At 43.0% G+C, this 27,206-nt stretch overlaps 1 protein-coding gene across 6 annotated transcripts; it reads left to right on the top strand.

The window, feature by feature from the left end:
- On the top strand, window positions 1-24,563 carry A1CF (APOBEC1 complementation factor). Of its 6 annotated transcripts, none has more exons than XM_042863076.1 (12): window positions 1-108; window positions 4,126-4,269; window positions 6,675-6,809; window positions 7,532-7,662; window positions 9,032-9,270; window positions 12,501-12,665; window positions 14,233-14,330; window positions 15,135-15,405; window positions 16,969-17,033; window positions 19,486-19,622; window positions 20,293-20,426; window positions 22,192-24,563. In XM_042863076.1, exons 2-12 carry the CDS (start codon window positions 4,171-4,173, stop codon window positions 22,341-22,343), a joined length of 1,626 nt encoding a protein of 541 aa, XP_042719010.1. In that variant the 5' UTR covers window positions 1-108; window positions 4,126-4,170; the 3' UTR covers window positions 22,344-24,563. The 6 variants fall into 6 exon arrangements, with proteins under 6 accessions (XP_042719010.1, XP_042719008.1, XP_042719006.1 ...); XM_042863074.1 differs by having other exon boundaries at window positions 16,849-17,033; XM_042863072.1 differs by having other exon boundaries at window positions 16,825-17,033.
- The last annotated feature ends 2,643 nt before the right edge of the window (window positions 24,564-27,206 follow it).

The raw sequence follows: 27,206 nt of genomic DNA, 5'->3' as shown, positions 1-27,206 counted from the left end.
ACCTTTGGAGTTTGATATGACGATTGGGGAATAGCCGGAGTGACACGTCGCAAACTCCCCATAATCAAGGAGAGCTATTCCTGAGCGGTGATCTCCCAGATTGCTCAGGTAGGCTGCTGCCCTCGGGATTATCCTGCCATGAGGTTTTGGGGTACGAGGAGAGGGCTTGGAGAGCCACCCCATGGAAGGGCCTTTTGGCCGGTGTCCTACACCTGGGGTGGGGATGGGGAGGCTGCACTGTGCTCCTTTTCCTACCGCAGTTCCACCATGGGGTGCAAGCCACCGATGGGGCAGACCAGGGTGCCCTGCATACCCCATGCTTGCCCCTGCAGCATCTGCCTTGACTTTGATAAGCAGATAAGTATGTTTGGCATCATCCCTGCAGCTTCATAGCACTTTCCTCATGCTCATAGCCTATGGGTGCTAAAAAATGAAGCCAGACCAAGCTAGGGGGAGGAGGGATCTTCCCTGCGCTAATTCGATCTTGATTTGTTAAAGTGCAACTTCTGGGACGAAGCATTAGAAACTGCTTCAGCAGACTCGCTGTCTTCTTATTCCTCATTCTCTTTGCAAAAGATCAGCCTCATTTTCAAATGCAATTGCTGCTCCTAAAAATCTCAGTTTTCACTAATCTCTTCCAAATAGCTGGCTTTCTGCCCAGTTCTTGATGCTTCCCTCGTGCTGTTTTCCTTGGTGAAGGAGGCAGAGGCGGGTGCCAGAGGAGGCTGGCTTCAAAGCATCTGACACATCGTGGTGTTGCAAGTCTAATGGGGGGAGGAAAGAAGCCAGGCTCAGTGCCAGCCATCTCCTCTGATGGGCTTTTTGGGGTGCACCATGTGCATTTAGTAAAGCGGCTGTTACCAAGAGAGCAGTCACCTTCTGAAGCAATATTAAAGGCAATTTTTTTCCCAAGATTTGCATACTGCAAACACTGTATGTGGGCACCGCAAGGCACACTGCACCTAGGGAATTTATGCAGTTTGCTTTTAGATACCTAAAAAATCCTACTTTTTCTATGAGACAACCTGGAAAATACCTCCTTTCTGAAGAAAAGAGGGGTTTCACCCTTGTTGCTTAATTGGACTCTGTCCTGCCACACGTCTCACACAAACAGAGCTGGTGCATCTCACAGTTGCCCAGGAAACTTTAAGCACTTGATGTGATGAAGAATATAAAGAATAGTTCATGTCATGGATATATGTATGGGAAGCATGCTCGGAGCCAGAAGGGAGAGAAAAGTCCAAATCCTTAAATGAAGGAAGATGAAAACCTAAACAAAAAGTTTTCTCCAGTAACCACATCCTTGGGCTATTAGGGGTGAGGAGTGAAGGCACTCATTTCCAAAGGCTTTAATCCTCTGTTCACATAGGGTTAACTGCTGTAGGACAGCCTTTGCTGGATGTGTCCAAGTGTCTTGATACACTCAAACAAGAAGGCTCATCGATTGGTGCAGGATAAACAAGGTTTTGTTATCTCATTCATGGAAACAGTAACCAGGTTTCTGCGAAGGGCTGCAAGTGGGCGCTGGGCAGAACAGGGTCCAATCTTTCCTCCACTGCAGGGACAGACGGACAGAGGGACGAAGTCTGCATGCCTTGGCTGGCCAGGAAACGATGCATAGAAGTGGTTGTAAGGAAGCAAGCGATGTTGTGATGAGTTTGTTTCTCATTGATAAAGGACACCGTACTCAAAAAAGTGCATTTTGTTGTTTTGGCATTTCGGAGGTTTGATAGAAACCTAAAATAAATGATAGCATTTGCTGCGGAGAAGGAAAAATCAAATGCAACAATGCTCTGATTTAAAATCATATTATTGCCTTCCATTCCTAATGACCCGGGGTTCTAAGTTGTGGGTCTGTAACAATAGTATTGTTAAAAATTGGGTCAGAAAGGAGCATGAAGTAGGAGATATGCCCGAACTGTATGCACATCTGGAGATCCTAACTGAAACACCTTCTGAATAAAATGCATCATCTTCCTGTCTTTCCAAAAATAGTTTTCATTGTTATAGTCATTATTAGCAGCAATCGATCTAAGGGTCAAGCCCCTGGAAATGATTGAATTCCAGAACAATTAACTCAATTTCACGTCTTTTGTTAAATAATGCTAAAAATATTGTCTTAAATTGCTGCAGGTATTCACACTTCCTAAGAGCAGCCATGAATGGGGAGTGTTCCTCCTGCCAGGGCAGATTTGCTAGTTGATTAATGGCAGAGAACAAAGAAGGAGGGAAATAGTCTTGTTTCCTCAGTCCAATGAAAGCAACTCTCCTCCCTTGTGCTCGCCAGAATGGGGCTGACACCTGTAATAAGGGAAAATGGTTGCAATCCTTCTAAGCTAAAGGATGTGAGGGCGCATTGGGTCAGCTGTGGGCAGATCCCAGCCCTAAAGGCACAGTATTGTGCAACCACAGCTCCTATGCTCCTCTCGAACTCTAAATCGGGATTGCTCAGTCCCTCTCTGCTGGAGTACACAGCTGTCTAGACGTGCTGCTCTCAAATAGGCTAAGATGTGCAGGATGCCTTACAAGAAGAGATCGTCTGGTCTTACCAACTCAGGCAGAAGCCCAAGAGGTAGACTGCTCCTGATATGAACATATCAACCACAAGATGTGGTATTCTCACTTGTCACTATGGCTTGCTCTCTCTACTCAACAAGAAGCCATCCCCTGGACTGAATGTTGCTGGAAATGATGTCATGGTTTGGGATGGATGTGACACACCTACTCAGATGGCAGGTGTGGGGACGTGTGGCACCTACGACAACACAGGCAAATGCATTTAGAGCAGCCAGGGAGCAAGGGAAGATGCTCTGAGCCTGCCCATCTACCTAGGACGCTGCTTGAGACAGAACTGAGAAGCTCAGCATTTATGGAAACACACTGAGGCTCAGCTAGTTACTTCCCAGCACGGTGGAGAGATGCGCCAGTGGCTCTGCTTGGCCTCAGTGCCAGAGGAAATCTCACCTTGTGCCATATCAAGCCCAGCTCTGCAGAAGTCAGCAGGCATGGGAACTGTGAGCATCAGAGGGGTTCAGTGCTGTTCTTGACAAAGGTGCAATGGGGTCGTGGTTGGGTCCCTAGGCTCACTCTGTGCTTTCCTAGGTGTTAAAGAAGCCCTTTGATCTGAATAACATGAAAAAAAAAAAAAAATCAAACACACACTTAAATATGGGCTTGATTCTATGAAAGATAAACCAAAACAATCAGACTCCAGTTGCTGCGGACAACATTCATTTTGCAATTAGAAATGGTGGAGAGCTATTGCGTGGTGCAGCCCAGCTTCCAGCACCTGCACATTGGTAGTAATTAAAACACCAGAGATCATTTGAACAGGACAAAATCAGAGACAAAGCAACCCAGAAACCCAAGAATAAATAGCTCCAAAATCTGTCATTAAGCAGACGTCCTCAAGCTGAGCATGACATCTGCAGACCCATGATGCTTGCATAGACTCAAAGCTCACCATTGAGTGCAACCTGAAATTGTAAGCTGTGAGTTCTCAGAAATCCCCGTGCCAGCATGTGTGGCCCAATTCAGTTGCAGATTTCAGCTTTATGGTATTTATGGCCCAAAAAATAAACTTTTTTTTAAAAAAAATCTTCAATTAGGTATTATTTAAAACTGCAGTTCTGAATCAAAACATCTGAACCCAGGGTTGTCTCCGCCCTGAACTTAGATACAGGTCTGAGCACTCCCATGTTCCTGAGTTCTCAAAAACACGCCACATCTGGCCCCATGTCTCATGTATCACAGAGCACTGGACACGGCTTGTACCAGACTCCTTTCCAGCACCAGCTGGGTGCTGTGGCATGGAGGACTCACTGACGTGTGGTTAAAGTAAGGGCAGGCACCCTGCACTCATTTTCCTCCTAACACACATGCACATGTGTGCAGTCTCACTGGACAAAATCTGTTTCCACGTTTTAATCCTGTTTATTTTCAAGCACCAGGGAAGAGGGGGATATTTTTCTTTATAACATGGTCTGTAGTTGGTTTTATTTTTTCATTTTTTGAATCTCAAACTGACTGACTTATGAAGAATGATCCTGTAAGCTTTCTCAGGAGATCGGACTTTCTCCTCCTAGCCATATTAATTTATTTAATTTATCTTAAATTTGATTGCAGTGAGCACCCCTAATTAACCTGATTTTTTGCTGATAATCACTCACAATGGAATCAAATCACAAATCCGGGGATGGATTGACCGGCACACAGAAAGAAGCCGCCCTCCGTGCATTAATTCAGCGAACAGGATATAATTTGATCCAGGTAGGAACTCACAGTCATGTCCTTTCATGTGCAGTGTCTGGTTTCATCATGAAGCACCAGGGGCTCGTGCAGTGAATCTGCACACATGAAGCGTTCCTTGCTTCTTCCTCTGTCTCTGGTTTTCTCTAATCCACATATTACACAGAGCTGTGTATAATAGGGGCTGTCTTTCGCGCAGCAGCACTGGATTCCTCCTGACAAACTATGGTAGGGGTGAAATAACAACAGAGCACAGCTATGTTTTGGGAGCGGTTAGTATAACTGTCTACGTGCTGTGGCTGCAGTGTCAGAGGAGCAGAGCAAACCCACTAAGCAAAGATTCAGGGGAGCTTGGGTCCAGATTTGGTCATGGTAAGTCCAGTGTGTGAGACCCAGATCTACCTTTGCATGCATAAAAGTGCAGGTGTCTCATGCCCAAAACCAAAGGTTTGCACTCAGTATGGCCTTCAGGGTCTCCAAGCACAAAGCCTCCTCTGGTTATAGCACATATAGAGTGGGCAGGTCCTTCAAAATCATTTCAATAAGTCTTCCTTAGTCAGCATGACCAAAACAAACTCCTTTTTCAAAAGCATTGGGTAGTAATATGACTGACCTTGCATCCTGGAAGAAGGAACTGAAAATGGCGAACTTTAGGCTGTTAGTTGCCATGAACTTGGGCTCGCTTTGCATAGCACTAGAGGGCACAAAAGTCCAAAGCAAAAGCTGAGACTCCTGGGAAAAAGCATTTTCATATAACCCTTCATTCTGTGCATGCCCCCAGACCAGGCTGACAGCTGGGATTGCTGCACTCAAGGAGCCTTTCTGTCATACAGGAGAAGATAAGTAGCATCTCTCTGTATTAGACTTCCTGTGATTTTCTTTATCCTGATTTTCAGACTTTTGTACAATTACATCTGGCAATAGCTCATTCCTAAACCACAGATTTCTGCCTACTCGCCCACCCAGAGCCTTCTTCCTTCTTCCTACCTCTCCCTTTCTTTCAAACTTAACATTTTCTCTCTTTTTGTTTTCTTGAAATTCTCCTTTCCTTCCAAGACCTCATCAAGATGAGTTTGGTGAGATGCTGCCTTGAAGCCACAAATGAAGATGCTCTGGACTGAGAATAGACTTTTTCTCTCCCAGCATATAAGCTCCCACATATTTTGACAAAATGAAAAATGTTAACCACTTGTCTCTCACTCAACTTAAAACAGGATGCTAAAATTATGCCGCCCTTTTCAGATTGTTACTTATGAGATGAGCATTTCTCTAGATGACCAAAGGCTTCTTCCAGCCAACCTGTCAGTGAAGAGCACAGACAACCATAACAAAATATACAGCCATCGATTCCAACAAATGGCTCAAGAGACAGAACATCCCGTGCCATCACTGTGCTCAGTTCAGTAAACTGAGATCAGAGAAATAGCCATAAACATCATGATCTTTTCATTAGTTTTGCTTTGAAAATTAATTTGTAATTTCAAATACCTCCATCGATATGCTGGACCTATTTGCAAAACAGGAATGAGCGTGAATAATTTAGGGCTGGTTACAGGGTTAGGAAAACTGAAATTGATTGTGGTATATTCTTATTTTCCTGAAAGAACCCCTGCTTGCTGTAAACTTAAGTCCTTCATGCTTTCTTGGTAAGTCATCCATTCAGTCATTCTCTTTCCTGGAATAATCCAGGGTGGGAAATGACTATAGAAAATAGACAAAAAAAGAAAATTAACCAAAGTGTCAGCCCTCTGGACACAAGACATCACTGCAAGAAAAAGACAGGAGGAGAGGGAAAGGAGAGAAGTGGAGAAGATAGGAGGAAGAAGGGAAGAGAAAGAGAGGAATGGAGAAAAAGGGACAGAAAGAAAGAGAAAGAAAGCATAGAAATGAAGGAAAAGAGGAGAAGTATAGTAAAGGTGGTTTAAAATAGGACAGGATACCAGAGAGACACTAGCCTAGGACAAACGTAGGCTAAGTGGAAATAATTGGCTCGTCACGTCTTTGGGTATCACTGGGTGCCAAGTTGTGCTCCTTGAATAAAGAAAGTCCTGGCTAGCCAGGTGTCTCCTTTGCCCCAAATTGTCTGAGAGGGTGTTTGTCTCCAGACATATGAGTTGTGACAGCAGTCTCTTGCTGAAGGTACTGATGCATGTTTCTTAGAAAAACTCAGCTAGGTACAAATCAGACCTTTCACCAGCATAGTATCTGGGATACTCTGGGCACAGATTTGATGGTGGGACAGCCAGTGCACACTTGTGTTCTCTTTTCTTGAGTCCATAAGGATTGCTCCTTGAGAGGAAGGAGGGTGTTTGCCTCAAGCACTCTGGTAATGGCGTGTGTCATAAATTTCATTCCTCATAAGGGGTTGATGATATCCTCGTTTGAAGTCTGCATTTAAACAATTCTTTTTCTTTTTTCCATGGTAGGAAAATGGGCAGAGGAAATACGGTGGCCCACCCCCCGGGTGGGACGGCCCTCCGCCAGAGAGGGGGTGTGAGATCTTCATTGGGAAACTGCCTCGAGACCTTTTTGAGGATGAACTTATACCCCTGTGTGAAAAAGTAAGGCTTTGTGGCAGGCAATCGCTGAGCAGAGATTATAGATGCTCAGCTCTGCCTTTCCAGCCTCAACTAGAAGTTATCTGTCCCAGACTGCCCTTGGTTTAGTGGCAGCCCTTCTGACCTCCTGCCACGATGCCTTCCCTCCGTGACCAGGTCTGATCTATTGCTAGAACTGGTCCTGCTTAGAGTATGAGGGAGATTTTTCCCCCTATATTTGTTTAGCTGTATAAAACAAGCCTCCCTCCACCTAGGAGATGGACATACCCATCCAACTGCTGCACACAAACCTGAGCAGATGATACCATTCAGATGCCAATGACCATGCAGTCCTAATGCTGCCCCTCAGCCTTCCAGTTTCAGACCCTTTTTTTTCCTGGTGTCTCTACTGTATCTCAAAACTAGAGCACAGACTCCTTGATGGGAAGAGCTGCTAGAGTCAGTGCCAAACTCCCCTTTAACTCCTCCCTCCCACAACCCTTCTCACTTATGCACTTTCAGCCGTTTTTAATGATTTTTTCCATTTATCAGAAAAAAAGGCAAGAAAGTAGAATTGTGACTCAGTATATTAATCGTTCATTAGTATATAGATGATTATCTGTAGACAGAAGTATCCAAAGAGTTCTGGCATGATATAGCCAAGGAAGCATCTAGCCTTGTTGAAACACCTCTCCACCTTTCAAGCGAACATCTCTTTAAGGAATGACTTTTCTTCTGATTTACAGATTGGCAAAATCTATGAAATGAGAATGATGATGGACTTCAATGGCAACAATAGGGGCTATGCATTTGTAACCTTCTCAAATAAACAGGAGGCAAGGAATGCAATAAAGCAACTCAATAATTATGAAATTAGGTAAGCATGGCAAACACTTTCACTTCTACTTTAAATCACATGCTGTATTAATCTGTGTTAATTAATTTTTGTCCCTACAGCCTAAGGAAAGCTTCTTTAGATTCTTAAACTTTGTAGGAAGTCACTGTTTATTTGCCTGTGCAGTCATTGCTTTATACTGTAGTCCAAAGGCAGTGCATAGCACTCAGTCTCAAAATCTTTTGCAGGATATTTCTTCTTTAAAGATAAACTAAATATCTGGAAAAAATATTTTGCTTTGAATCAAATTAACAGACGTTGAACCACTGTTGTTATGTTTCCTTCTGGGCTTTTGCTGATATATTTCTATCCACACTGTCTCACTTGAGCTGTACTGCAGATACGTTCAGAGAAACAGAGCAATTGCAAAAAAACCCAACAAAATATGATAAAAACCAATTGACAAAACAGTGACATTTCTTAATAGGTAGAAACAGAAAAATTCCTCCTGTTTGTGACTAAAAATGGGGAACAAAACACACAGAAATCAACAACATATGGGTCTATCAATACGTTTTGTTTTAATTTCATCCCTAGTTGATTTTTTTCCAGTTCAAAGTGGGATGAGTAGATGTCTCTGCTTAGAAGCATTTGGAGATCAACCAATTTTAAGGCTCTTATTTTATTTGTTCTGAATTATGATTGTGTTTGCTTTACCAGCACCCCTAAGAATGAGCAAGTTGCAACGTACAAAAGGGAGTATGGAAATGAGATTTTTATCAGAGGCTGGAGGGTCTTACATATCAGACTTGAGCCACTTCTACCTCCTCCTCTTATTCTGCTTGTTCCAAAGACTATTCTAAAGAAGTTAAATTCATAGTTTTTACTTCTCAAGACCTGCAGGAGGTACTTAGAGCACAAAGTAGTGAGCAAAGTGCCCAGTAGGAAATTTTTCCTTGCAGTCTGCGCAGCAATGGGCATCAGTAAACTCTGAAATAGTGTGTCCTCGTAACAAGGGATTTTCTTTCTCCCAAAATCCCAGCTGTGAGGCTCACTATGAAGCTATGAGTCATGGTGGACAAAACAAATCTGGCTTACACTGATGGCAAATCAAGAGTCCCTGCGATGTCTAGTTGGTCTGTGTAATTGCCCAGTAGCAGCTGTTTTTGGAATTAGTAGAAGGGAGAATCCCAGGAGTCAAAAGGAAAATTTTGCTGAGGTTTCTTCTCAAATCCCTGCTTTACTTTGATGTCAAATCTAGCAGAGCCTTCGCTTTGGATCTAAACCCTTGCACTGAGCAAGATCACCTGCATTTCCATTCCAAACACCTTGTGTTTTGGGACAAAAAGGAGATTTTTTTTTCCCTCTCTCCAAGTGCTCCTGATTAGCCAGCAATGTCATTTATCCACAGGAATGGGCGTCTACTCGGAGTCTGTGCCAGCGTGGACAACTGCCGTCTGTTTGTGGGGGGGATCCCCAAAACGAAGAAAAGAGAGGAAATTTTAGCAGAGATGAAGAAAGTTACAGACGGAGTCGTGGATGTCATTGTGTACCCTAGTGCAGCTGATAAAACCAAAAACCGGGGCTTTGCTTTTGTGGAATATGAAAGCCACCGGGCAGCAGCAATGGCCAGGAGAAAATTGCTCCCAGGTTTGTACAGGTGCTGAGGGTGGTAGGGGCAGCTTCAGCGTAGCAGATGCATGTGTGCACCTTGCAGTACAGAAATCTCCAACTATGTAACCAAGAAAGCAAACACTGCTTGGTTTCTCATCTTGGTTGCCAATGATTCACGTTAAGCAAGGAGGTCCCCAGTATGCTGGGCTGGCTGCTGGAGATGCCCTTAATCTGGCGTATGGTATAGGGGACTCTGCAGACCCTGATTTGCTGCCATGCTCATTCGCCAGGCACCTCATTTAGGAACCTGAAATGATTAAAATATAGCTAGATGGATCTAGCTGTGTGTATCCATTCAGCCCTGTTACAGGATATATATTATCCTGTGTTCACCTAGTTTCCAAATAAAACATCTATGATCACTTGGGAAGCATCACTTGGGGAAGGATCTAGGAACATACTCAGCTTTGAAAATGTACTGAGGATGCTCCTGAAAACTAGTATTTTTCATCTAGGAAAGAAACCTCAAACGAGGAATTGTTCTAGAATATAAATAACATTGATAATAATTCTATGTCATTTAGTGCTGGGGTCATTGTGAAGCAGAGAGGATTGATAGGTGGTAAACAAAGGAAATACTTAATTGCATTTGCATTGATTCCACTATTGTTTTTTTTCTCATGCTTTTGGTTGCTCAGCAGCTCCAGTACTGCTTTGTCAAAGCCAGCTCACTTGCTGATGAAAGAATTAAATAAACCTGCTTTGAGACTTGTCCCTCTCTCATCAAGCTCACCAATCTTTAATTCTTTCTATATGATGGTCCATTAAAATCATGTCTTTAAAGTCATCTTGTCAAAAATGAGCAGGTTTTCAAGTGTTAGTATCTATCTTAGTATTAGCTATAGAAGGATATCTCACACTGACTCTTTTTCTTTGTAGTCTGTGCTTTCTGCATCAGTATAGCATACTCCTAGTTAGAAGAATGCTTACTGTTAGTTTTTGCCTCAGCACAGCTTTGTCATGAATTCTATATTGAGAAGGAAGGAAGGAGCAAAGACAGGCACCTGCACTGATGGCAGCCTTGGGGGAGCAATACATTTGAAATCCTGAGCAGAGACAGTGAAACAGATGGGAATGAGCGTGTAGCCATGAGCAGCCCTGTACAGTGTGCTAGTGATTACAAAGGTAGGGACATTTCTGATAAACAGTCTGTGGAATTTCATAGACCTGAGCAGGAGCCAGAGTCTTCTGAAGTTGCAAACATACGGGAGGAGTTTGAAAAAAGTTTCAAGCCAGGACTGAATTGTGTCTCCAGCTGATGCACTGGATGAACGTGAAATAGAATATAATTATTAAGTTATTTGACTTTTACACTCTCTTCTTTCTGAGGGAGCATGTAGAAGAGGTAGAAAAGCTCAAGAAGTAAAATGCTGTTTATGAAAACCTTGTCTTATCTCCAGGTTGAATAAGAAGATAGGAGAAGCCTGGGTTCTAGCAAGCTGGTAGTGCAGGAACCAAGCTTACTTTCTTACTACGAATCAGCCAGGTCATTATTTTGGCCACTGAGCTGAAAATGGCAACATTGAAAAAGGAGCATTACCTGACTAAGCGACCTGGTCTGGTGGAAGGTGTCCCTGCCTGTAACAGGGGGGGTGGAACTAGATGATCTTAAAGGTCTCTTCCAACCCAAACCATTCTATGATTCTATGATTTTATTTTAGCTGGCTGCTGTTAGCTGCCATCTTTTTCTTCCCAAGTCAGACTGAGCAGCACAAAAAGCTGAATGTAAATCCCATGGAGCTCTGCAGATCCTAGCTAATTCACAAGCCTTCCCAGCAAGGAGTAGACCGTTCACATTTTGTTTCTTCAACTTTTCAGTCTTATTACAGAGAAAAAAAAAAAAAAAAAAAAAAAAAAAAAAAAAAAAAAGAAAAAAAAGAAACAGGTCTCCAAATTCTACCTCTTCTCTCAAATTTTCTTGTATTTTGGAGCTCCCATCTCATCCTAGGTATATAATCCAAGTGGAGATGCCATTTTTAAGATCTCTTAAAAATGAATGATAAAGATGATGATAAATGATAAAGATCGCTTGCTTACTGAGAGTTTCACTTTCTCTCTGCAAGCTTCTCCTAAGTTTTAGTATGTTTTCGGGTCTTGGAGGACCCAAGCTTCACGTCATAAAGATAAAAGAAAAAAAAGAAAACCACAGACAGGCCTGGTTACTCTTTTAGGGAAATGTTCAAAAGAGACAGACATTTCATTCTTTTGGGGGAATATCCAGCAGTGATCATATTTACAAGTCAGAGAATGGCCCTTACTGTGCATCCAACGCCATGGTTTGCTGGGCTGATGAAAACTGTCAGAGAAAAAGCAAGTCACAGGAGACAGCAGATTTACAGCTCTGGGTTTTGAGGAGAGGCCTTATTTCAGCCACTCTTGAAGAGCAGTGGGAAAAGGTCTCCTTGCAGGAGACAGAATGGACTAGGCAGCAATGGTTATTGCAACATCACATGGCTTTGAGGCAAAGCTGTAGCCATCAGTTTTCATTATGTATTGAATATCACTAATTGGCTAATCAATTACTTAATGGGTTAGGTAACTCCATGCAGATGATGACGGACTTCAATGTGATTGATAACACGATGACATAGTTTTTAACTATCTCTTCATTTGTTCCTTTTATTTTCTGCCCCTCAACAGCTCAGTCCCTTGTGTATAAAACCCATATTGCTTCTCCTCCACACCCTCATTATTTTTTGTTTCCCCTTTTTCTACTCCTGCTGCAACTTCACCCAATTGCACTTGCCCATGCAACTTCAAATACTTGCACATAGGGACATCTTTACTTTTACTATTTCACTTCATCCAATGGGACTTCTGGATCCCTTTTCAATTATCTAGGGAATTAAAAATTTGCATCCAACAGGGATCTTTAGAAGAGAAGTATATTCATGAAAATATTTCCCTTAGAGAGCGCTTCAAGGAATGCAGATGCTAGTGAGTCATGCCGTATTTTCACTTTTAAAAATTCCGGCTGCTGCATTTCTGCAGCATCTAAGGTATTAGTGGGAGTACGTTGAAAGTGGGAGCATCTGTTTTTGGAAATGAGTTAACTGAAAGGCAGTACTTTGTGCTAGAAAGACTTCGTTCAGTTCCTTTTGTAGAATTGTCCTACTCTACTGTTGACACTGCATATGAAATACTCTGTGAGCAGAAGTGAGAGGAACAAAGCCTGTCTGGCACTGACGATGTCAATCCCTTTAAAGGAAGGATTCAACTGTGGGGACACCCTATTGCTGTTGACTGGGCAGAGCCAGAAGTGGAGGTGGATGAAGACACTATGTCATCAGTAAAAATTCTCTATGTGAGGAACCTCATGCTCTCAACCACTGAAGAGACCATAGAGAAGGAGTTCAACAACATCAAACAAGGTAGGAACTCACTGACATAGTAGCCCTTAAGTACAGCTACTGCAAATGGAAATAATTTTCATTCATAAAATGCCAAAAGAAGAGACAAAAATAACAGTTTTTCCACTATAAAATGTTTGCGTGTAATGCCACAAAAATTGTCCTTAGGCTGAACTCCTATCCAACATGCACACCATGTCATTCCACTAAGGGCTGCTAAATTCCCAGCTACTGACACTATTACCCTTTTTATGACAACTGGCAACTGGAAGAGATCCAAAGTGATGCGTGGGGATACCCATGTCATAAAAATGATTTTGAGTCATTTGTGTCTTCCTTTAAATGAGTTAGTAAAACAACTGCGTAGTTTCAGCTTCCTTCATCTACAGAAAGGAATGATGACAGAAATAACAGCTGTGATTTAAAACAACTGCTCTTCATCAAATCTATCTAAACGCTGAATTCTACTGAGAATACGATCAAACAAGGCAGCAAGAGGCTGCAGTGATTCACCTCCTGCTTCAGTTAGCTGCCACCAGAAACACTACTTATGCATCCCAAGTCATAATACCCTATAAGTATTACCCTTACATCTGTGCCAAATCCAGAGCTGAAGGGCTTCTTTAGAAACAGGCATCACCAAAAAGCCCTGCCCCCGCTCCCAAGAGCTCAGCAAAAATCCCCTTCCCTGGAGAATTTTCCATTCAGTTAAATGGGCTCCAGCCTTCAGCAGCTCAAGTGGGGTGATGCTAAAAGCTAGGTTCAATAATGCAACATGCTTTCAAGGAGAGGAAGGGAAATTTTCAAAACCCAGAGAGTTAATTAAAATCTTGACTTGTAAACAAGGCATCAACATACAGTGCCTGTAATTTTGGGCTTAGAAAATAACTGATCCCAGGGAGACACAAAGGGCTGCTTATCGTCTCATTGCCATTTTGCAGACGTACAGGCTGCTCCAGCTGTGGGTTGGGACAGACTTCATTTTGTCCCCTGGAGCTCCTAATGTTTCCCTCTAAATATTTTTTCTTCTGCAGTTATTTAAGTAAGTGCTTTCTTGCAGCAATAACATATTTCCCTGTGTACCAGTTCAGCTTTAAAAGGGAAGAAAGCAATAGAAGAGTAATTCTGGATCTGTTAGCTGTATTTCCAAGATATGTTTGGGGGTGTAAGTTCATACTAAGTGCGTATGAAAACAGAGATGGTGATCACACACAGTGCTGTGACTTGTAGCTAACCAGGTCCCAGGTGCCTTGCTCAGCCCTTCAGATCCTGAGAATCTGTTACAGAAGGGAGACATAAAACCAAAGACAGCCTCAGAGCATTTTGGACAGGATCAAACCACTTCAGTTTAATGGCAATCTCGATGTTGTCTGAACAAAAGTGTTTCTATTTTACTTGAAATCATACAGCCATTGTCTTCATTTTTCCATGGTATATACATCTTAAGAGGTATGAAGAAACCATACACTTTCACTCTTCCACTTAGCTTTTGCTCTCCAAGGGTTCGCAGCCCAACACAATTGCTCATTCTGATCTATACTTTCCAACAAACACACATTTTCAACTGATATTCCAATGTTTTCCATAGGTGCAGTAGAGAGAGTAAAGAAAATCAGAGACTATGCCTTTGTGCACTTTAATAAAAGAGAAGATGCAGTTGATGCTATGAAAGCCTTGAATGGGAAGGTAAAGCTGCTGTAAACATGAATTTGTGGGACTTATTTGCACAATAATACATATAATGTAGCTAAAACAAAGCTGCCTAGCTTATTAGTTACAAAAACATCCTGAAGGTCCTAGCTTTTTTCAGTCCACAGGTAGATTTTACCGTGGGGGAAAAAAAAAAAAAAAAAAAAAGAAAAAAAAGAAATGAAAAAAAGAAGACAAAGCAGTGCCAAAATGAGATCTAGAAAAAGAATGGTTTTGAGTTCCCTCGGCTTGTGCTCTCATGCTTAGTTCACGTTCACCAACAGAAACACTGGAAGGGAAAGCATGTGAATGGCAGAGAGGGACAAACAAGGTCAACTCTAAACATCTGCTCTAAATTTGGAGGCAGACTTGGAAGGAGCTTCCTGTACTTAGTACTTTTTTGCACTGCATGCAATTCACGGTGCTGTAATGCAAGAGTTTTTCCCAAAGAGGTGTTAACCCCACTCCTATTCTTAGTGCTACTGCTGTGTCCCATAGGAGAACTTATAATCCGGCTGATCTACATACTGCTTTGGAGGGAAGGGAAACTTTTCAAAAGGTTTCACAACTTTGCTAATTCAGTTAAATAGCCTCTGCTGACTGGTGTCAGGGCTGGATGCTCTATCCAGGTTGAATATTCATTTACCCAATGCCTTTTTCCATCCATGGGAGGGTTCAGGTTTGGGTAGTTTTCTCAGTTTTCCCATTTTATTAATAAACTACACGGGGAAGCTGCCTTCTTAGGATAATCCTCTTGTATTTTGGAGACTGCCTCACCCTTGCGCTTCCTCTGGTGTGCAGGTGCTGGATGGGTCCCCCATTGAGGTGACATTAGCCAAACCCGTTGACAAGGACAGCTATGTTCGATATACCCGGGGCACAGGTGGCAGAGGAGCCATGCTGCAGGGAGAATATGCCTATGCCTTTGGACATGTCTACGACCCTGCTGCCACCTACTTGGGTGCCCCAGTGTTCTACGCACCCCAAGCCTATGCAGCCATACCCAACCTCCACTTCCCAGCCACCAAAGGCCTCAGCAGCAGGAGCATCATCCGGCCCCCATCCATCAGAGGTAACTCCAGTCTTGACAATACTCAGCTCTAGCAAGCTAACTCTTCCTGTGTTTGGAGGCTATTCCCTTGTTCAGTTCTGTGCTTTGGCCTTGCCCTGGATCCTGCATCCCTTTGAAAGAGGGAAAGGAAAGAGTTTGTAGTCACTGTCCTTCCCAAAAGGCATGGTCATATTCCAGCAGACTAATCAGGGAATGAAAAAATAACCAGTCCCCAGAATGAGCTTGAAACAGCTTCCAGATCTCTCTCCTTCCAGGGTAAATAAGTTGAGAATCCTCCTGGTTTTGCCCCAGCAGGGAAAACCGAATAAGACAATTTTCCTTGCCCTTCAAAGCCAGCTCCATCAACTGGCCACAGGCTGTGCCCTTTGCAGTAGATCCCCTTCGCTTCGAAAACTACAAGGAAATTTTTACCAGTCCAAGTGCTTTCTGACCCAAAGCTGCAGCATTTCCTAGGGAGTTTAAAACTGTGATGAAGCAGTGTGAGGAACCAGAACAGAAATAAATCAACAAACAAGAAATTAATATTGTGCTTTGGGATATGTGATTTTTTTAAAACATATAATAATTTTTGTAAATATTTATTATAATTATATGATAATTTTATCAAACAATATTTTGATTAATTTTAATCTAACAATAAATAGCCTATGAAAACAGAATATTTACGAAGGTAGCTGAGATTCTGTCTTTGAACCCATATGGGTTCATATGGGACATTTGGGACCAAAGCAAATCCCCACACTCAGGCAACCCAACATCTGGTACATTCAGAATTAAGTTTGGGGGCTACAAAAAAAAAAAAAAGAGAGACATACCCTTGGTCTGTCTTTCAAAGATAGGGCCAGTGGTAGCAACCTCGTGCCTTCAGCCCTGTAGCCGAAGGAATCTCAATGTGGCTAAGGTGCCAGCCCACCAGCCCTCTCTTGCCTTTCATTCTCCCCAAACTCCCAAGCATGGTTCTTTAAACAAAAATGTAATGGGAGTTGAAAACTAGGCTTTGTTTCATATAAGGGAGTTGTCAAATATCTAAGTTACTCTAGAAACTGAATTTATATTGGTGAGTGGTGAGAGATACTTAACTCTTGATTACACATCTGGTCAGAAAGGTGTCACAAAGTAAAAACTGACTTGTGTGGAAAGTTGCACTTCCTCTTGGCTGCTTAGGGCACAGGAGATGAAACTGGGTCAAGAGGAAGCAGGGTTCCCCCAGCACTTCACACCTCCACCCATTCCAGATCCAAAAGATGCAACAACGATGCCGAGCCACAGCAATAGGCTGCTGGGGGCACCTGCCTACCTCCTTCCCAAACTCCAGCTTCCCAAGCCAAAAGTCAGTGAGCCTAACTTTTCCATTGCAGGGACAATCAGGGTAACTTTTCCGGTGATTTGATTCAGTTTAATACCTTCTTACATTCCTAGAAATTTACATGAATGTACCTGTAGGGGCTGCGGGAGTTAGAGGACTGGGAGGTCGCGGCTATCTGGTGTACACGGGCCTGGGGCGTGGATACCAGCTCAAAGGAGAAAAGAGGGGAGAGGATAAACTCTACGACCTCTTGCCAGGAATGGAGCTCACGCCGATGAACCACGTCACACTAAAGCCCCAAGGCGTCAAACTTGCTCCTCAGGTACGTGCAGGAAAGGTGGGCCAGGGAACTTAGCCTAAGTTGCTACCAGAAAAACAGCCCCTGCTTGAATTTGCATTGGTGATTGAAAACTACATCCATTCATAAATCTTTAAATACGTGAAACAACAATAATAGCACTATTTGCATCCTGCAGTGTGCAATTGCCTTGCTGGAGGGTACTTCCCACTCTCCTTTGAGGCAAATTCTTATGAGCTCCCACGGGTACATGATGAAATCCAATTATGATTCTCCATCCTTAAAAACACTGTGTGGAGTAAAGAAATACTCAACTAAAACGGACACAATAAATAAAATGCGTACTTTGGGACTTCAAAAAGGAACTATTTCGCACAAATAGAAAAATAATAGCGTCTTTGCTGGGAAAAAAAAAAATAGAATCATCTGTTTTCCAAACTGGCCCTGGCACTGCACAGAGCTCTGCTGCTACAGTGCTATTACTCCAATGCAGTACAAAGAAGGAAAAATAATAGAGCACATCATCTAGGTGTGTGTATGCACATAAGCTCATGCTGTCTCCCGTGACACGGCAAGAGAGCAGGGCTTGACTGAAGCTGAGAAACAAAATCCCAAGTCATAGATTCGTGTCCCAAGAATAACCATGGGACAATAGCCAGCCAAATGCTGCAGCTCAGGGTGCATGAGGAGCCTGTGGCATGGTTGTGTGCATGGCAGTGAGATCCAGATTGACAGCTAGGGATGGAGCAGAACAAACCCAGAAAAGGTCCCGAGGTTTCACAGGACACTTCTCTTCCAGCAGCTCCCCTCCCTTTGAATCATCCAAGAAGTTGCACCCTGGATATGAAAATGTATCTCTGTCTGATAACATTTAAACTGCCACAGCACTCCATTTACCAAATGTCTATAAAACAACCTCTTCTCCTTCAGAAACCTGCAGAATGGATTTTTCCTTCCCCTGCACAGTTTCACTGTTCTTTACTCCAAGTTACCAATGTATAAGAGGAGTGAAATAGCCTGACCGTTGCTGCACTGCCTTAAAGCAGGTGTAGTTCAGCATTTTTGCTCTTCCAACCCACAATGAACCCCTCCACTGCCAGGTCAGTGTGTGCCAGACAACACAGAAACAGCACTGACCACTCGCAACACCAATTTTGGGGGGCATATTTTGCCAACAGCTGAGTTCCCTAATTGCTCACTATTGCCATTTCACAACAGCACATCCCACTCAGTCCAGCTTATTTCAAGACAGCCTCATTCATACCTGTCAGCTGGTCCCTGATGCTTACCTCCATCTTTATAAATGCATTTCCATTACTGAGAATTTACGTGGTGATGTAACATGGCAAAAAAAACATCCGCACAGAGACTTTGGGACAGCAGGGAACAGTTGTCACTGCAGCCAAGAAATCTGATGAACTGGGTGGGGTACATGCACAGAGCAGCAAACTTCAGAGCTATATCTACAAGATGTAAAGCAGCATTAACATTTACATTTTACACGTAGTTTTTAAATAAGGTGTGCTGCAGGAAGGTTTAGACTGTAGGTACTTGGGGTCTCCGGTACAACCCAGTTCTCAGCTTCATGCCTGGGGACATTCCTATTTCAATAGACAATCACAACTTTTGATCTTCTGTCCTGCTTTGGAGTTCCAAATTGCCTTCCTGTGTCACTGAGATGCAGATCCTTCCGGCACTGAAAAATGGCTGGGGAGACCCCACCCTCTGCTCAAGTAGGAAAAGCCCCAAGACCCAGCGACTACTCAGCTGAGCAATGAGTGTGGTGCAGCTACGCCCACAGCTGGTGGGGAGCACAGAAGCATGGCATGGCATCAGACCCAAATGGGACAGAGAGCCTGTGGGTTAAAACTAAGAATACAAAGTAAAACCAAGAGCGTTTCCAGAGAGTGATTCCCAATTACTGTGGAATAAGCTGTGCTCAGTCCAAGGGCAATGCGATTCAGCATTTCTCTTTCAAACGAGGAACAGAAATCATCTATTGAAGCCTGAATAATTAATTGGATGGAAACACAGCCTTTTCTTCTTTCTTTACACTGTACCCATTGAGGGAGGGAGGCACCAGAGCAGTGAAGATAAATGCAACTGTGGTACTTTTAGAACGTTAAAAGACATGCATAGATGGAGCTTTTGGGGAGAATTCAGATAGAACTGTGCAGATAATAGAAATTACAGAATGAAACGGCTAATCAGCAAAATGACTTCCAACTTAATGAGGTAACGATTAGCTTCTAGAATTGAGGCATTTTTAAGGTATAATATGTTAGATGAATCTTGTATTTCAAGGTGAGCTGTAATATCTTATCTGTGGTTTACTTTTACATTGAGACCTGAGGAATCTGCCTCTGCACCCTGGAAAACCCTCCTCCAGGGAGGAGGTTGGGCAGTGCAGGGGCTGAAGTTGGGGCAGGAGGCTACATGCAGCAATTAACCTCAGCGAATCCCTTCTTCTTTGTAGATCTTGGAAGAAATCTGCCAGAAGAATAACTGGGGACAGCCTGTTTACCAGCTGCACTCTGCAATTGGCCAAGATCAAAGACAGCTCTTCCTGTACAAAATCACCATCCCTGCCCTCGCCAGCCAGAACCCCACCATGTACGTAACTATCTAAGTTTTCTGAAATTTTTAAAAGCATATTTAACATAACATCTGTCTGCAAAACACAGTGGCACATGTTCTATTTCCAGGGTTATTTTGTTGGTTGTTTTTTGTTTTGTTTTGTTTTAATATTAGGGAGAAAATCATCCACAAGCTAAAAAAAAAAAAAAAAAAAAAAACAATAATGATTTCTGCCATGTTTAGTAGGCTCCTTATGGTGGTTCAGGAGTTACAAACAGCTAGAAATCAGCAGGCAAAGGAGTGTATTAGAAGGAAAATGAAACATACAATAGTCCACAAAGGGAAAAGAAAACAGCTGGTAGGAACATGATGCTAATTAGGCCTCAAATATGATCTTAAGCACTTCTGATCTGAAATACTGTTTGTAGTATATTTTAATGAGAAGGAAAGACTGCAGCAGTTTCCTTTGGAGTGAGAATAGCACGCTCTGAAAAGATGTTGTGATCAAAATCAACACAGGACTGATAATCTCAGTGAATAAGCCGGGCTGCTACAAGGAACGAGGCAGTGTTAATGCATCAGCACAATAACACAGCGTTTCTATTCGATATGTGATATCATGCCAACTACAGCTGGATTAAAATATTACGCAGGAAAGGCCTAGAGAGAGGAAAAAAAAAAAGTTAATAGGTTGTTGTGTTCACAGCCATCCCTTCACACCTCCCAAGCTCAGCGCCTATATCGATGAAGCCAAAACCTATGCCGCAGAGTACACCCTGCAGACACTGGGGATTCCCACTGAAGGAGCAGAGGTACCTCCTGCAGCACCAGCTTTTCCAGGTATATCAGTGTCTGTATAACGCTGTTATTTTTCCTACGTTATTCCTTATATGTGTCAGGAATTAACACACTCATGGCTGCTGAGTTGCAGATGCCTCCCTTCAATGGGAGCGCCAAGAAGGACACAGGACCAGATGCTTTCCACATCCGTGATGCATCACTTCTGTGGACTTGATGGCTATGCCCAAGCCAGTGCCACTCTAGTTGATTGATCCATGATCAGTCATCCTCTTCTAGCATTCCAGCTCCCTTTGAATCAACACGCTGAGTTTCACTTGCCAAAAAAAATGGCACAGACGTGAAAGCCAGATCTGATCCCATTTTTCTCCCACCTCTATAGGGAGGTTTGTTTTTCCCAAGAACTCTTGTAACGACCCAAAAGAGTTTGGGAAATCATGAAAAACATAAGCCAGGTGCAGGAATCCAGCTTGCAGCCATCGCGTTTTGCTCTCCAGCGTAATGGGTATTCTGATGTAGTGGGAATAGCATTTGCCAAGCTGCACATGAGGAATGCATTAGTCAGTACTACTGAATTGTTTGGAGTGTCTCAAGGATGGATTAAAAAAAAATATCTATCCGTCTTCCTGCCACAGGAGACCACAAAAGCCACAGAAAAATCAATTTGTCTGGGTTTGTGCAAGCTTCCGCAGTGTGGAAACCAAATGGGCTCTTTATTGAATCCAGTCCCCACTTACTGCTTAATTATAATCTCTCATTTTTCTTTCATCCACCCTTATTTATTTGTCTTGGAAACTCAACAAATAGACACACATTAATATTTCTGCCAGCAGCACACACCAGTGCTTGGCCTGCACTCACTGGAGCCCCACATAGATCAGGCCATGCCCAGGTAGCAGCTCATTTCTCTCAGGATTGTGCCAGACACATCTTAAACAACATATTTCTTAATTCCCAACCAAATTGCACCTCACTTTGCTGATGGAAAGAAAATACTATAAGTGACCACAACATTGAAGTCATCGTGAATTCCTCAAGCTTCCCCCCAAGGTACCACCTTCAGTGAGGCAACATACTCCTGCATTGCCTGATATCTCCATTTCCTGCCCCAAGAAAACTGCAGATCTGACTGACCTTGAGTCAATCCCATTGATTTGGTCAAAGATTTTGGATCTGGGAGATGTAGTCTTGTAGCAGAGCCAACAGGCACTCCAGTTACTCCGCCCACTTTGGAGCATCATCTCAATTCTTTATTCACTCACAGCAAAATACTGTGGTCCGGTTGATGTGTTACTATATATACTCTGCTTTCAGACAAAGCATCCCCAAATGATGTTTGTTTTCCCAGTGATTCATTTTGAATCAGCAAAGCTAACATTTTCCCATAGAAAATTTCAAAGCCTTGAGTCCACGTTTCCCATTAGAAACTGATAGGAAAAAAATCCAGTTTGCTAAATATTTTCTCCTTCATACTGCATAGAGCATTTTCCCTCCTCTCTAACACGGCTGTCCCAAATTGCATGTATTTGGGCCACAAAGGATGTCATCACCACGTTTTTCCCCAGCTGCGCCAATGTCTTCTCTAGAAAGATGACCAAGTTTTCTCTGCAGTGCTTCTTTTCCTTTGTAACGTGTGGTGAGCTGTGTGAAGAACACCTGTCTTCCCTTTAATGAATTGTTTCCTACATGATTCCTGTTGACAACAGCCTTCCCGCTAAAAACAAAACAAAACAAACACTAGGCAGTGGTAGATTTTTAATGCCTTTTCATGAATCCACATTTCTTCTCTCTCTGTTTCCCCTCGCAGGATACACCATTGCTAATGCTGCCTCAACAGTCACAGCCACTCAGCTCAAACAGGCAGTGACAATGGGACAGGATTTGGCCACATACGCAGCATATGAAGCCTACCCTGCCTTCGCAGTTGCTGCACGCAGTGATGGCTATGGAGCATTTTAGTCCTGTCTTTGTGAGTTTCCTTAGATCAGGCACGGGTAGGAAATTTTTCAGTCTGGTAATTCTTACACCCTCGTGATTTTAACCTAATCTGTCACTCGAAGTTAATTTTTAGTCAGAGTTTCATTCTGTTAGTTCTTTAGTTTCATTATAGGACATTAAGGGAGAAGGAAAATTAAAAAAATTACTCAAAATCAGATTTCACATTAGAAAGCAAAATCTCAGCCCAGGAAACCAGTGGTTCTCAGGTGTGTTTATGTATATGTGTATATACACATATGAATATAAACACCATTGTATGTGTGTTTACAAGCCACAAACCGTGCTGAAATCAGCCTTTCCCCTGGAGGTTTTGATGTGGGGCCCCGTGGGAAGGAGAGCGTATTCCAGCAATCCCCAGTACACACCAATACTATCCTCTGTTCACCCCAAACCATCAGCCAGGCATACACCAGAATTTCTCCAACCAGGCAGAAAACAGCCAAAGGAAAGAGCCATTGATCATAAATGTGTCTGCCCAGACTTACAGGCTTCTCTGTACTCTCCTTCATGATGATCCGATTTTAACCAAGAGGCACGTTTTCAGGAGAGTTTTGTCTCTGGCTTTGCTACTTCCAGCTGTACCTACAATCACAAAACCACAAATAATGGCTTTTTTCCCCCCCACCTCCTATCCAGTGACATATTCAGTGAAAAACAGGAACACTTTTTCAACAATTACAGCTGAGGACCAGAGAAGTGCTATTTATTCAGGCCAATTCTCTGCTTAATTAGACCATGAGAGCTCAGCCATTGCCTGGTAATAAGAGGCACCGCTACACAAACAAAATGATATACAGGCGACTTTTTCAACAGGGTAGAAAGAGCCCTGTCTGGCTGATAACACTGCTTCACGCATTAAAGCAAGGCTGCTATGATTCTTGCAAAAGTTAATTTAGCAGAATGGGCTTCACTGGGGCAGCTCACGTCTGCCAGCAGTGCACTTTGTGTTCTGATAAGTGGTGTGTCCATATGCCTTGGGGATGCTGAGAGTTCCCTCTGGTTTATGGCAGGAGGGAATTGTCCCTCTGTTTTAGCCATATGAAGAAGGAATAACGATGCCTTAAGATACAGGATAAAGCTGATATTAGATAATTATAGTGCATGCTTTAATCCTCTAGCCCATGTATGCTAAGAAAACTTGAAACAGCTCAGCCTAGTGTGCTAACGTGGAGACTTTATGACCTGAAAGGTTGAATCCCTGCCTGGTTCTACCATGGCACTATTTCACCACTATAGTTTCCTCCTTCAGAGGGTGAACCCAAGTTTCTTAGCCAAAATCATAGTAGCAGAAGTCATCCAGGGTGGGCTGGCATTGCCCGTCAGTTCCAGCTGATCTGGCTCCTAATTTACCATCCAGACTAAATAAGGTACTGCAGCACCATATGAGCAGTTCTGTCACTTGAGATGGAGCTTTCCCCACATCTCTGTAGCTGTACCAGCCATGATGATCTGGGACAAGGTGCTGATGAGCAGGCTCCAAGTGTTTTGCATTCTAATACTTGGGCTGATTTGATTTTGCTTAGGAATGGAACAAAAACATATAAAACTGTACAGTTTGTGGCACATTAGACTATTTCTATTTATAAAGTAGCTCATTAGGGTGGTCCAAAAGGTATTACAGCCCTCTGTGGTTACTGTTCAGCACACTTTGATTTGCAGAAAATGACGATCCTGTTCACAGAGTCTGAAATAACTAAGAGTGTTACTGGTATCGTGGCTTTACTTTCTCCTCTGTCTATTTTGTGTTTGAGAAAACTGCCAATGAATGATATATCCGTGTGTCTCTCTAAGAAAAAAATACTAAGATTGGCAGAAAACATTTCTTCCTTTCCATGTTCAGTAACTTTTGTCTGCTTTTTCATTTATTTATATAAGTTCAGAAAGATGTCAAAGAAAAGGACAAGAAGCAGTATTAAAGTGTGTGCATGAAGCACTTATTTTTGTACGCTTAGTACAATATTTGTATAGTTTTAACACTATGAAGTGTAGAAAAATCACATCATCCATTTACTGGAGAACAATTGTGTACGTTTAAAGAGAATGAAGTGAAAACAGCATCTCAATCATCCATTATGAGGAAATGACAACCGGGATTAAATTCTGTGAAGCAAATCTGTAATTCTAAAGTAATCAAAAGGCATTAACTGGACTTTGAAATCTCATTAAAACTTTTAAAACCAATATGAATGCCTCACTTCTTTCATACCTTAAGTTGTATCTAAAAGAGTCATCCTGTACACTGTAAATAAGAGCACACTTTGCTCTGCAGGAATGGATCTGAGGTCATGGAAGACAGAGAGCTGTTGGAGAGGGTCCAGAGGAGAGCCACAAAGATGATCAGAGGGCTGCAGCACCTCCCCTACAAAGACAGGCTGAGGGAGCTGGGCTTGTTCAGCCTGGAGAAAAGAAGGCTGCAAGGTGACCTCATTGCAGCCTTTCAGGACTTAAAGGGAGCCTACAAACAGGAGGGGAATCAACTCTTTGAAAGGGTAGATAACAGCAGGACAAGGGGAAATGTTTTGAAGCTGAAGGAGAGAAGATTTAGGTTGGATGTCAGGGGGAAGTTCTTTACAGAGAGAGTGGTGAGGTGCTGGAACAGCTGCCCAGAGAGGCTGTGGATGCCCTGTCCACCCCTGGAGGTGTTCAAGGCCAGATTGGATGGGGCCCTGGGCAGTCTGGTCTGGTATTAAATAGGGTGGTTGGGGGCCCTGCATGTGGCAGGGGGTTGGAGTTTCATGATCCTTGAGGTCCCTTCCAACTCTGGCCATTCTGTGATTCTGTCATGCAGTCAAGGTCACAAACTGCTTGGCAATGCTGAGAGTTTTCAACATGCATTTTGGTGGCACTGGCATTTGTACGCAGCAGAAAATACTGTTGTACTTCTATACGTTTACATTTTAAAAAATCTTCGTTTGGGTGTTTTTTTTCCTCCATCTCTTTGGCCAATATTTATTTCCTTGTCAGTGCAGGAAGCACTTTTGCGGTAAACGTATGACCTTTGTTCCCTACTTGATCCCACTTAAGATGTCTTAGGGTGAAAAGTAAGAGGACAGACAGGGTGATACAGCATTTAGGGCTGGTCCCACCATGAGAAGAGCCTGACATCAGTTCTCCAAGGAGAAAACTGCTACCATCATGGCCATTTTAAGAGAATGAGGACTTGATTTTTAACAGCTGAATGACTGAGTGGTAGCAATTCCTGCTTCCACACCCAACATTCACACAGTGCAAGCCCTAAGTTCTTGTTTTGCACATTTGGGACCCTACTCCAGAGGGATCCTGACCCCAAGAAATATGGGAAAACCTATCACTAATTCTCCTGCTAGCGTACAACATACAACAGAAGGCATCCCTGTCAAGCCAAATAGGATTTCTCCAAAGTAGTCTAACATTGTTTTTAGACACTTACAAAGAGGTCAGCTGTATTCTGGGCCCTAGCAAGAGCAACAGCTTTGCCAGCTCCATTATTTTACCTTATTAAATGTTCCTGATGTCCTGCTTTCATTTGTTTAAAATCAGGGCAATGGCAGGACTCACTTTTGTGCTGTAACATTTCCCCTCCTTTAGAGAACAGAGATTCCCTCTTTGCTCTACAGTTGGCTGATGAATTTTGGAGAGCATAATGCTATAACAGGATGATAATAGCAGGGTGGCAAAGTCTTAGGTTACAGCAAATGAGAACAAGCCCAAACACAACAGCCACAGATACATAAACAAAGGAAAAGAGCTGCTTACCTTTAGAATACCTGAAAAAGACAACCTCACCTCCACCACAAGCCCTTCAAAGAGGACTTTGAAAGGGATCCTGGCTCTGACCCTTGCTGTCATTCAGGTGCACTGCTTGCACCTGAGCTCCCTTGGGTTGGCCCTGCCTTCCCACCAGCTGCTCAGTGACTGCTTCAGGCTGTGACTCAGCATTTCCACTACAGAGAGCAAGGAGGATTTTCAGGAAAACTGGAAAGCTGAAACTCGCATCCTAACTTAAAAGAAAACATTATTTCTGATTTGCAAAGATACAGGATCCTAGTGGATAGCAACACAGATCCAAAAACTATGTACATCCTCCAACAAATAAGTCCCAGATATATTTCAGCCATGAGCAATAAGAAGATAAATGGTGAAAAATCAGCAGACTCCACTGTAGCTGGATCAACCCTGAAACATCCCACTTGGAAAGTATCTTTCACATCCCATGGAAACCTTTCTAGAAACTTATGGGATAGAGTCTTCAGGGATTCTGAATGTGATCTGCTTTATTTTTGAGTTTGCGTGTCTCCCATAGCTCCCATAGACCATCTCTTCTCATCTTCCAATAACACACGTACCTGGATCTCCCCTTTTTTGGGAAAAATGCTCTCAAGTATGACATTCAAGCCAGAGACTAGCAGCCTCGGGTCACTCTTATGGGATGCTTCTTTCCTTTAAGGAGTGGAAATTACTCTCCCTGTCAATACTGAGACCTGCCATAGGCTGTGTGGACGGCCCCACCTATGGCCCTCTCTCTCCTTTGGGTGTATCTGGGGCAGGTTCGTCAGCACCTTGAGCATCTCTCCAGAGCCAGATCCTTGCCATAGCTGCTGGCTGGTTGACCTGCAAAGGTCTTCTGTGAAACATGCAAACTCTCAAAAGCCCACAGGAAAACCAAGAGACTGCAGTGAGATTCTCCTCTTTCTCTCCCATGCCTTGGGTCAGATCCTAATTTATCTTCTCTACTACAGAACCAAATACTGTTGGTAATTTGGGAGGGACAATTGCAGCATGATCAAGCTTTGCAAAGCAGGTCAGCAGAGCCAGGATTAGCACATAGATGTGTGCACCTCCTGG

Source organism: Lagopus leucura, unplaced genomic scaffold (assembly GCF_019238085.1).
Source record: "Lagopus leucura isolate 7727_CA_CO unplaced genomic scaffold, USGS_WTPT01 Super-Scaffold_739, whole genome shotgun sequence".
In the NCBI taxonomy this organism is placed as follows: Eukaryota; Metazoa; Chordata; class Aves; order Galliformes; family Phasianidae; genus Lagopus; species Lagopus leucura.
The sequence above is the reverse complement of the archived record's forward strand: the minus strand, read 5'-3'. Positions and strand labels throughout refer to the sequence as shown.